Source organism: Lepidochelys kempii, chromosome 14 (assembly GCF_965140285.1).
Source record: "Lepidochelys kempii isolate rLepKem1 chromosome 14, rLepKem1.hap1, whole genome shotgun sequence".
Taxonomy (NCBI): Eukaryota; Metazoa; Chordata; order Testudines; family Cheloniidae; genus Lepidochelys; species Lepidochelys kempii.
The window spans coordinates 23,333,594-23,346,039 of record NC_136393.1 but is presented as its reverse complement, the minus strand read 5'-3'; the positions used below and the strand labels follow the sequence as shown (position 1 = coordinate 23,346,039).

The 12,446-nt window shown below is 44.1% G+C and overlaps 1 protein-coding gene across 2 annotated transcripts in view; it reads right to left on the bottom strand.

The window, feature by feature from the left end:
• Window positions 1-8,876: 8,876 nt before the first annotated feature.
• The window catches only part of PIK3R6 (phosphoinositide-3-kinase regulatory subunit 6), a 56,578-nt gene continuing 53,008 nt past the window's right edge, over window positions 8,877-12,446 (bottom strand). Inside the window, exon 20 of one of the 2 annotated variants that reach the window (XM_073310796.2) lies at window positions 8,877-12,011. In XM_073310796.2, coding sequence (XP_073166897.1) covers window positions 11,855-12,011 — 157 coding nt within the window. In that variant the 3' untranslated portion in view covers window positions 8,877-11,854. The remainder of the gene's footprint in view (window positions 12,012-12,446) is intronic. The other variant, XM_073310799.1, reaches the window with a different exon arrangement.

Genomic DNA, 12,446 nt, shown 5'->3' with positions numbered 1-12,446 from the left:
TGAGTGATGATAGTCCCAGTGGTCACTTGCAGCCTTTGTGTGGGGTCAGCAGGTGGCCCGGGTCCACGGGTGGAGATGACAGGCTCACCAGTGCAGTGTGGCTGGTGCTAAAAGTGGGATGCCTGTCAAAATCTAGGAGCAGCAGCTTTGGTAAGATAGTGCTTACAGTGCAACCCTCAGCAACCTGGCTCAGTTAAAAACATTTTTTTTGCTGGGTTTGTCACCCTTTATGCCCCTTCCCTCCTATTCTACACACATATTAAGCACTGAGCGTGGCCTCTTCAGAGACAGCAGCTTTGTGCACTCCACAGAGACAACAGGTCCGAGCACTCACTGAGACCTTGTGATCCATACTATATGTTTAATAAATGAGGGTAGCCCATAGGTGATAGCACACAGTAGACCATCACGTGCAAGAACCCGCTGTCTGCATGGATCAACATGTATTCTTGCATGGTGGGACCTCTAGCGACTGTAGATTCTACTTCTGTGTTAAAGAAGAGGGGCGTCTCTGTAGGGCCCTTTCTACAGCTTTGATGACTATAGGTTAGCCACCCCCACAATAGACAAACCCATCATTTTAGACAAGCAACGCTGGGGGGAGACCCTGCTAATCTTACTTATTTACCTCCTTAACTTTTGATCTCTCCATTTTCCCATTGCTAGAATTTAGCTCTAGTAAATTATATTCTTGTTTAGCAGCACGTGACCAAAATCTGGGATTCTAGTGGCATTAGGCTGTCTTTGGTTTGGGAACATTTTCTCTAGAGCTGGTCAAAATTGTTCATTTTCTAAATGAACAATTTTGACCCTTTTTTTGCTTTTTAATTTTATCATTTAAGACGAAAAGTTGATTTTCAAAAAGATTGAATCTGAATTTTTTAACAATACTTATAATTTTCTGATCAGCTTGTTTTGAGGCTGTATTTGGCTGGCTTGCTGGATAAGGCCCAGGACTGGTCAGAAAACTGGGTGGCCTTTGGCAAGTCACTTAATCTTTCCATGCCTTTGTTTCCTGAACTGTATAAATGGGGGTAATGACACTTATTCAACACAGTTAAACACATTAAGATCTGATTTGAAGCAGTGCAAATAGCGATGCCTATAGTTAAAGGTGGTTTGAAGCATTTGATTATAAAACCCTGTTTTCTGTTGCTTATAACTTTGCCCAACCTTAACCATTTAGCTGAAATTGTGAGCTGACTTTTTCCATGCTAGCTGTCTGCCTAAGGCTGAAGATTTTTTGGAAATTTTTAGCAAAAATAGTTCTCCTATTTCTCAGAAAGAATTTAGGGAAAAGTATTATTTTGCCCATGTTGAAAAATTCTGAAAACTATTTTGCTGAGAAATCCTAATGCTTCTATTCTTTGGAGCAGGGAGATGAAATTTGTCCAGAGGGTCATCTTTGGTGTCAGGGGGATGTTCCTTTTGCTGTCCCCCTGAAAAAACGCCCAAGTTTGGCAAGAAGCACACATGCACAAACATGTTCCAACAAGCAATTTTTTTTACTTTGGAACTTGAACTGAGTCACATATGCTGTGCGTGTTCATGTCAAGGCCAAAAACCCTAAAACCCTACATTTTATTTGTTGTGTGAATATGAACAAAAGTATTCTGCTAGCTCCTACAAGCCTGATTCTGTTCTCACAGGATTTACATTTCCCCTCTCACTCACCTTTTCACAAAACCATTGTAAAGTTCCAACACCCACCGGTTTGCTTTAGGTTCTATACTAGTCCTCTCCTCCACAGAGCCGGAGATACTTTGACACAGATATGTCTGCTGTACACAGCAATCACAAACGGAGATTGCTGAACAGAACACAAAGTTCATCAGCTATAGGCCAGGGATTCTAATCCTATAACAAGGCAGACTGGGCTTTGATTTTATCTGACTCCCTGAAAATCTCTCACACTCTCAATCTCCTCCCCTCCTGGATGAGGATCAAAAAACCCACAAAAGCCTGTATTGCTTTGGCCAACAGAGGGTAATTCTGAAATCAAATTAAATACTTGGCTTAGGATAATTCTGGAAATGATGTCACAGGCTGGCTGGATGTGCAGCAAACCTCTTTCAGCTTGAAGGTATGGGCGGTGGGCTTCCATCAGAGCCACTTACCCCTCTACACACTGATTCACGACTCACCCCCACCCCCACACACAGTGTTTGCAATGTAAAGAAATCTCAGATAAATGGAATTATAATAAGTTTCACCCAAAGATACTTGTATCTTTTTTTTTTTTAATTTAAGAGAGTGTATTTGCAACCCTGGAAAATACTTTTCATATAGGAGTCTTATTTTTCCTACTATACATTGCATATTAAGAAAGTGATCTTGCATTTTTACAGTGCTTTCCATCCAATTGGACCCCTAAGTGCTTTGCATATTGTGCTGTTTACACAAAACTGTATTTGCAAGAGTAACTTTATCCGCTATTGAAATGCAGCTACCTCTAGGATAGAATTTCAGCTACTGTTAAAAACCACAACGCAACACAATCTAGCTCTTTAAGACAGGAAACAAGGAATAGCCTATCCAATTGAAATTACAGAGGGAATTAAGACAGAGAGAATATGGCTACTCCAAACTGAAATTGACCAGCATACCAGGTTTAGTACTATGGAATTTTCAATTATCACAAAGAGTCACAGAACAGCATTCTGTAACAGCTTGCCGGTGTTTTGGACCAGCACTGACTCAGAGGGAAGTACCTGTCATCTTCTTAAAAAGAAAAACCACAAAAATCACACACCATCCCTCATCACTGAATTGCAGCTTAGAACCCATCAGAATTGATTGAGTTGGAAATGAGGCTATGGTGGCATTACACTTTCACTCATTTTGAGAGACCATTATTAGCTTCTGTTCTCTTTAGGTCTTATACTGAGCTCATCACCATAGTATTTAACTGTTCTAAGGTGCCTGTTGAATGGATAGGCGCAAAATTGTCTGATTTGGGTGGTGTATGTACGTAGCAAGTTCAGGCAGCTTCCCTGAAATAGGAAGGAGAGTTCTGGCTGAGTAGGAGGGAGCTGAGCATCATTTCAGTGGGAGTATTAAATATTGATGGGGTTTTTTTTAACATTGATGTCACTGATTTATTTAAGGAGCTGTGCAGTATGCTGCTGGTGATAAATCTTTCAGAGGCCAACCTCATCCAGCTGTAACCGTGTTCTGGAACTGCAAAGTCTTTTACTACATGTATTTCTGCTGTTAAGTCCAGTTCACATGTGGAATGTCACAGCTGATGGAAAACATGGGGAAGGCTTGAATTCTCCACCTCCACTGTGAAAATGTTCTACACAATAATTTGTATTGCCTTGTGTAATTTCTAACATGACTGCCTCAGTGATTAGCTTCTCTCAGGAGTGAGGCTTTTTGGGGCAGGATGTTCTATGAGAAAGATGATTCTTTCATATGTTGTTTAATAATTCACAGTTGATGAGCCTGTGCTTTTTGTCTTTCAACCAACCAAATCTGCCCTGTCTTAAAGAAGGAGCAGGTAGTTTTTATGAAATAATTACAGAAGGAATATTCAGATTCCAGACTAATTGTTCCGATGGACAGCAGAGGATCCTCCTCTTGGGAGGTGAAATAAAAATCACAATACTGATGTAACTGTTCTATTTATTGAATAATCCACTCGGAATGAACAACAAGGAGTACTTGTGGCACCTTAGAGACTAACAAATTTATTTGGGCATAAGCTTTTGTGGGCTAAAACCCACTTCATCAGATGCATGGAGTGGAAAATACAGTAGGCAGAATATATATACACAGCACATGAAAAGACGGGAGTTACCTTACCAAGTGGGGGGTCAGTGCTAACAAGACAATTCAATTAAAGTGAAAGTGGGCTATTCTCAACAGTAGAATACCCAAGGGAGGAAAAAAAAACTTTTGTAGTGTTAATGAGGCCAATGTAATCAGTGTGGCCCATTTCAAACAGTTGATAAGAAGGTGTGAGTAACAGTAGGGGGAGATGTCAAGAATTATAACATTAAAAAACCAGTCGGAGAACACTTCAATCTGCCTGGACACTCAATAGCAGACTTAAAAGTGGCAATTCTTCAACAAAAAACACATCAAAAACAGACTCCAACGAGAAACTGCAGAACTGGAATTAATTTGCAAACTGGACACCATCAAATTAGGCCTGAATAAAGACTGGGAGCAGATGGGTCACTGCAAAAACTTATTTCCCCATACTAATTTCCCCCTACTGTTACTCACACCTTTTCATCAACTGTTTGTAATGGGCCACACTGATTACATTGGCCTCATTAACACTACAAAAGTGATTTTTCCTCCCTTGGTATTCTACTGTTGAGAATAGCCCACTTCCACTTTAACTGAAATGTCTTGTTGGCACTGACCTCCCACTTGGTAAGGCAACTCCCATCTTTTCATGTACTGTGTATATATATTCTGCCTACTGTATTTTCCACTCCATGCATCTGATGAAGTGGGTTTTAGCCCACAAAAGCTTATGCCCAAAATAAATTTGTTAGTCTCTAAGGTGCCACAAGGACTCCTCGTTGTTTTTGCTGATACAGACTAATATGGCTACCACTCTGAAACCTGTCACCACTCTGAATGGTGGATATCAGGTTTCAAGATGCAGTGTGGAGGTGCTGACTCATCCTGGAAGCCAGACAAAATAGGGTAAATCTTCATCTCCAGTGGTGAGCATGGTATAAAGTTCTAAGCAGATAGGTAGGAGTATAAAAGGCTGATTCCCTCCCAGCTAGAATGAAGGAATGATAGGAACTCTTGCTAGGTGAAACTCTAGGATCAGCCATCTCAAGCAGTAATGCACTGAGAGGTTTATGTTTGTAAGTACAATCCTGCCTCAGGGCTTTATTACATATCTGGTCCATTAACCAAGTGTATGTGTTCACCATTTGTTCCTGCTCACCCTCCAGTAATCTGGTCAGATTCCCATCTGCTACCAGAAGACAAGTAGTTGCAATAGCTAGGATTACGCTCTACAATGAGCCTTGCAACAGTCATCCATGCCTTTGTCACCATGCAATGTGCTCCATGTTGGTCTTCACCTTAACACTGCCTGGAAACTGAAGTTGGTTCAGAAGGCAGCATCTTGCTTGCTAAGCAGAGTATATTGCCATGAGCATCTATGGTACTGTTGCTCCAGGATCTGCATTGGCTGGCTGTGGTTTCCAGGCAAAATTTAACCTATAACCCCCTGAATGGATTAGGAGTAAAGGTGGTTAATAATCTTCTGACAGAACAGTTTTCCATTAGAAAATGCTGATTCAACAGAATCAAAATATTTTGTGGGAATGTATTAATTTCATTAACATTTTTAATGAGAAATTATCAATATGTGTCATTTCTAAAAAAGTGAAAGTGACAAGGTCGAAGTGAAGTATTTTCAGTAAGGAGCTCGCTGTCTCTCACACTTCCCTAACACACACACACTGTCTCTCACACACAGACTGGCTCTTACACTCACATACACTCTGCCTCTCACAAGTCAGTCTCCCAACACAGACTGTCACAAACGCACACACACAGAGTCTCACACTCCCCAACACACAGTCCCCCAACACACAGTCAGACACACACACTGGCTCTCTCTCTCTCTCTCACACACACACACACGTGTATTATTGTTGGTACTTCCTATCAAAATGCTTGTGGTAAGCCAGGAGTGGATAGGGGCTGCAAGAGTGCCGTGGGCTCTGGCAAGATGCAGCCCCCCTGTGACAGTGCAAAGCCTGCCTTGAGCCACTCTGTCTGCTGTGTATAAAGCTTGGTGTGTGTCAGCAATGGGGGTGGGGGAGAATTTTGGGGGTCCACGGGCGGGGGTGGTGGCTGTGCCCCCTCAACACACTGGGGCACTGGTGCCAGCTGGGGACTGCCTTCAGCGAAGCATAGGGGCACCAGTTTAATAATACTGTATAGGGCCCCATAAATCCCAAGGATGGCCCTGTTCAGTATATTTTGTTTAGTGAAAAATGCTGAGATTGACGATTTGGAACAAAACAAAATTTTGAAATCTCAGCATTTCCCTCAGGACAGAAGTTCCATTTTTCATCCACCGTTAATTAGGAGCTATGTACCCGAGAGTCGTTTCTTTCTGCAGTGTTACCACAGTTGAGATCAGCAGAGGCACTTGAGCTAAAGCCCTGTTTAAATGAGAGGGGGCTGCTAACAGGATGTTCTCTTTGGTTGCCCTGTGAGTGTGTAAATAAATTAAATATATGGGTGAGTTGGGACTGTAATCCATTGTATGTGTGTGCTGCATTGGGAGCAGGATAAGGACTCACTCATTTACATCTTCGTATTTCCAGGGCACCAGTCTCCAAGATATCGAGACATTACAGAAAGCTGTAAGATTGCAGAAGGGAACATTTGAGGCCACTTGTAGAGAGACCCCTTAGACATAACTGAAAGTCTTCATATGTAGCCTGGTCCTTCTTTGGCAGTGTAGTCTTCGCTGCCTGCATGTTGCAGAATTTGCAAGTAAAGATAGAATCATAGAATATCAAGGTTGGAAGGGACCTCAGGAGGTCATCTAGTCCAACCCCTGCTCAAAGCAGGACCAATCCCCAATTTTTGCCCCAGATCCCTAAATGGCCCCCTCAAGGATTGAACTCACAACCCTGGGTTTAGCAGGCCAATGCTCAAACCACTGAGCTATGTTGAGCAATATTTTCAAAACTACATAAGGCATAGATTCACCAAAGGACTTAGGTGCCTAACTCCCACCTTAGGTGCTGAAATCCCAGAATCAGCCCCCATTGGAATTCCCCCCTTCTCCCGACACACACACACCCACACACTCTCAGCGGCTGCCACATCTGTAGGTGCCTAAACTTGCTTGGCACCTCCATTTTTGCAGTAAAAGATCCCTAGGCACTTATGTTTGTGCCTCTGTGCATGCGCAGGCATCTGGATGTCTAAATCCTAGAGCGAAGCAAAACCCAGGGGAAAGATAGGCATTCCTCCGCTTAACTCGCCTGCAGGGCCCTAGCCAGTAAGCATTCTTTGAGCTCACCTACTGGATCAACCCCCTATCGCTGAGAATACACAAAGAAGTGGGGCGGGGGAAGCTCTCATAACTTTTAGCCCAGTGGTTAGAGTACTCACCTGGGATGTGGGAAGTAACCAGTTCTCCCTCCCTGTGGAGGAAGAAGGTATTTGAACAGGAATCTGCCACCTCTCAGGTGAGTGCCCAAGCCACTGGGCTATGGGATATTCTGGTGTGGGGTCCCTCAGTCTCTCCTGTTGAAGCTTTGTCACGCTGAATAAATTTCAGAAATTCATTGGAGCAGAGGGCCTGGATCCTGGGTTCCCAGTTGAGTGCTCTAACCACTAGGCTCCAGAATCACTCATGCTTGTGTTCTCTCTCCAAATCATTCTTTCATTATTTACCCACGGTGGAACAGCTTCAACAGGAAAGCTTGAGGGAGCCCCACATGGGAATATCCCATAGCTCAGTGGTTAGGTCATCCTCCTCCTTCACCGCCCCCTTCCCTGCTCCCCCCCCACCCCCCGCTTCTTGTGAAAACAGCCTAGGCACCTAGCCCCAAGAGAGGGTTGAGAATCCCAAGCAGAGGGAGGTGCCCCCCCTGCAGCCCAGATTTACTTGCTGAACTTCATGAGAGCAGCAATTTAGGTGCTGAACTTCATGAGAGCAGCAATACTTAGCACATACCCTCTGGCTTGGCATCTCCCATTTAGGCAGGAAGCCACCTAGCATGCTGGCTTTTGTGATCCCTTTCTGAGGCACCTCCCTCTCCCCATTCATTGCAGAGGAAGAGGAGGTGCTGAACTCAGGCTTTGTGGATCCCAGTGAATTTCTGGACCCCTAAAAGGTAGGTGTGGCAAAGCTCAGCATCACCAGGCCTACATTTCTTTGTGGATCTATCCTAAGTGATTTAGAAGGGGGAGTCACACTGAAAGTCAATAGGCTCTTAAGTCACTTTTGAAAATGGCACTTAAGCTTCTAAGTCACTTAGGCATTTTTGAAGGAGTTACCTGTTAATTTTGTTTATCCAGCATCCATTATCAGACAAGTCTGCTCACTCTGATCCCTTGCCACTTCCCCAGATTTCTTTCTACCTTGGCTTGCCTCTAGCAGGCCCTTTCCCCCAGCACCTTTCCAGGCTCTGTAGAGTCCTCTCCAGCTCTGGTAGCAAGCAAACACTTTCCTCGTGGAGATCCAGCACCAGCCCTTTTATCCAGGCTACTCCTTGGCTCTACCCCTGTGATCTCTCCATGGCTCTGCTGGCATATTAGCAGAGTTCTCTCTCAGAAGAGGCTCCCAAGGCCAAGTAGCCTCTCCCCCTGGGCTTCTTTCCTCCTTCTGCCCTGAAACCCTTCCTTTATGTTAATTAGCCACCCAGTTCCTCCCACCGGGTCTCATTCTTAATTGAGCCTGACACATGCTGTAGTTGCCACCAGCTGCCACAAGTGACCTCTTCAGCTCCCCTTAAGCCTTTCAGTGCCTGTGTGAGGTATGCACCCCATTATACCAACCCCAACCCCACCTCTGCTCTCTACTTTGGAGATTCAACAGAGATGCCCAGAATTAAAGAGAAACTAGGGGGCTGGGGACTTCTCCACTTGGCTTCTAACATACTGGCACACAGGGACTTATGTGTACTCCTCTAATTGCTAACTGCTTGGAAATGGATTCCATCCCCTAATGCAAGCTGTACAATCTCACAATAGGGACAGCAAAGGGAAGACATGGAGAACAAAACTTTCTTGGCCACTTTGATAAGTAACCTCTTTCGACCCGGACCATCTCCTCTTTCACACACATACGCACGTGCCCACACACATCGGCACCCATTTGGGTTTTTTAAATGCCATTTTAATCAAATGGTAAAAAGATTGCACTTTCCAATATATATAATCCGTTACACCTATACAAATAATTTATAATCCATCTACATCATATACAGCTATACATTGTTAATACCTATATACATCAGTACAAATTCAAAGCTATCATACAAGCCTCTGGTTATGTCTAGCGTGCCAGGCGAAGTGAACCTATAGTTAAATCCCAAGGCAGGCGGACATGTGAGGAGCTGTTTGTCAGCCTCTCAAATTACTGCCCTACATAGCAGCTCATAGGAAGAGAAGTGCTGGCTTCATCCAGGCATTTCTTGACCTCCTTTTCCATCATTAGTCCTGGGGTTTCCCTTGTATGTGTCTCCCTCTGGGGCAAAATCCATCTCTTTTCCACATAAATTTTATGTAGTTGCTTGTTAATAATTTACAATAAACCATGAGTAAACTGAGGTTAAAGACAATGCTGTTTATGCTGAAGACACGAAAGCCCTGTTGCTGAATGCTTCTGGCTTTGTTTATCTTGTATCCCCTCGTTAGGACTCAGGAGGCTGAGGTTAGCTGAACTTGGAATGAGGTGGCTAAATCTCCTAGCATAACAAAAATATCATTTCCTTCAGGGGCTCTGGTGAGATCCAAATACAAGGAAGTGCAGTGCAGTAGGGGGAAGGAAATTCCCTGGATTAAACTTTTGGATTATTTTTGTAACCCCAGTGATTATGGGACAACAATAGGACTTAGCTTTTTTTTCCCTCTGGAGGAAAAAGTGCAATATACAGTTTTCATAAATGGAATAACAGACTTTGGGGAGCATAGCTCTTCATGAAATCACAGTTCTCGAGTACTTGAGTCACTTGGCAGTACAGTGAATGTCTCAATACACACCCAAGCCATGAGGGTCTCACAATGAGGATGCCCCATGGTGTGTGAGAGATTCTCACACACACATTTACTTTTTTTTGTAATTAAATGATTTGGGGGGCTGCCAGGGTCTCCTGTTGCTAGGGAGCCTCTCACCTGCCATCAGTTTTAAAGGTGATTTACCAGCAGGCAGTATATTTCAATAGCACTTCCTGGGGAATTGTTTTCATTGTAATAGTTTTATGCAATATGCTAAGCTGGGAGTTTGGCTAGAAAGTAAAAGATAAAAATTTTGCAGTGAGGAGCGAGAGTAAATGGTTGTTTCATCTTAAAAATCGCAGAGCAGGGCAGCGATGGGAGCTGCAGGAGGGCTGAGACAATCTTTAAAGCCTACATGGGGGGAAATTTAACCCAAACTTCCCCAGTGTCCACAGGGCCTAAATGTCCAAGAAATCCTAATGTCATCAAAATATTTGGGCCTTAATCAAGGCAGTTCTGTGAAGGGTTATTTAGAGGGGCCCAATCTAAACATTGCAGTCCAACATTTCAAACTTGGATACCTAAAGTTTGGTTGGATACATTCTGATTCCACATTTAGGCACTAAATTAAGTAGCCCCTGATTGTCAGAGGAACAGTTCCCATTGGCCAGACACCAGTCACATCCCAGCCTGGCCACCTGTTCCATGGCAGGGGTGTGGAGTCACCGCTGGGGGCAAGGGGGGATGCTGTTTTCCCTGCCATAGTCCTGTAGGGATTCTGCTGGGGCGTGCAGCCTAAAGTACCACCAGTAGCGCTTGTGAGAGTCTTGCTGGCTTAACCCTCAGCTGGGATGCACTGACTCAGCGCTCCCCTACGGTCACCTTCACCAAGCAGCACCACCCCCTGTTCGGGCTGCCTTGGCTATGAGCAGAATCTCTTGGGGCGTGTGTGCTGCACTTGAGACTTTACGGAACCGCAAATTAACCTGGCCCAATGTGCACTGCATTACAATGCATTACCACCTGTAAACTGCTCTGGGCTCTCAGGCACTCCTCACCAGTCTATAGCATGTGAACCAAAGAGAAAGCACATAAAGGCCAAGAAACTAGAGTAGCCACTGATGGGTTCTTTGGGTAGCTGTTTCTTGCATCCCTGTGACAAATCAACACTGGCAATGAGGTGTGGAAGCAGAGAACAATTTGGGGTTTGTGTAACCCAGTGTTTAGGAGCAGACACTGACAGTCTCACGCAAGGAAGGTTTAATGATCACATCTATCAGGATTTAAGGGAAGCTTTGTTAGCGCTGTCCTGGATGTTTGGGATTAGATCTGACAAGTTAATGAATCTACACTTGGTATCTGAAATGACTTCAGCTGGCAATGAGCAGGAAAGAAGATAGGAACTTGTGCACCTGCCACTATGGGAGCTTTGTTCGATGCTAGCCAAAGTCACTAGCATGGAAGTCCATGGCAGTTTTTCCCACAGACCTCAGTGAGAGCTGGGCAGACCCTAGTGATGCACATGTTCTACTCAATTCCAATCAGCCCTTACAAGCCTTCTTCTTTGCTGAGTGAATGTTTTGAGGCAATTGCCTGTGTCCCCAAGGTGACTCAAATATATTGCTTTGGAACAGAGACTGTAGCTTCAGGTATATCTGTGCAGCACCCAGCACAATGGGGCACTGATCCCTGATTAGGGGTTTCAGACACTACTGTAATATAAAATATTAAATAATAATAATTGCACCTTGTGCCACACCTAAAGCAAGCAGAAGCCAAACTCTGCCAGCTTGTTTCCAATCCTTCTACCGAAGAAGCCCCTCCTCCCCTCTCAAGGTATTTTACAGACACACACAGGAGAATAATAGTCTGACTCCTGCTTATCTCCCTCTGTGCTCAATTCCCCAGCCCAGCCGCACTCTCCAGCATTACAGGAACTCCCTGCTCTTCCACCTTCCCCGTGGCTCTGTTCCTTGGCTCAGCCCTAAGCCATGGCATTATAACAGTTTGCCTGATTTTTACTTTCTTCTTTGAGCCCTAACTTCCCGTAGAGTTGAAGCTTTACAAGAGAAATTGTTGCGAAGTCACTGGAGGGGCTTTTAGTGTGTTCTCTGGTCCCCATTCGATTGTGACCCGACCAGGGATTCTTACAAATGCCTCTCACGCCAATTTTTTCTTATCTTCTTCACTGGATGATGCCTGCAAAGGTGTTGATGGGCAACAGCAAAGATTTGGGCATGTATTTGGCCAGTCCCACACCCTCTGGTTCATGCAGGCTGAATTTCATTGTCCTGGTCTTTTGCAAGCAATAGCTGGGTTCCAGGCAAGGAGAAACTTCCACACTGCAAGAGAAGAAACATACTTTCACTAAACATGCTGAATCATGGGCCAAATGCTGATCTCAGTTACACCAGTGTATATCCAGAGTAACTCCATTGGCTTTGGCTGTTGCTTTGGATTTACATCCATGGAACTAAGATGTATAATATGTTTGTAATCTTGAACTGGTTTTTGCTAGAAAGATTATCTAAAGCATATTATTGTTATTATTATTTGATTTACACAGTACCTTAGGCTAGCCTTAGTTTGATTCAGGGGAATGCCCAGAATATTACAGATGGGCCTGAATCAAAACACCACCTTCAAACTCCCCCGAACTTTGAAGGCATTTGAAATCCATGCACTAATACCAGTTTGCACACCCAGCTGTCAGAACTGCATATGCGTTTATGTGCACAGTTATGTGAGCATGTGTAATGCTCTGGTCTAGTGTATGA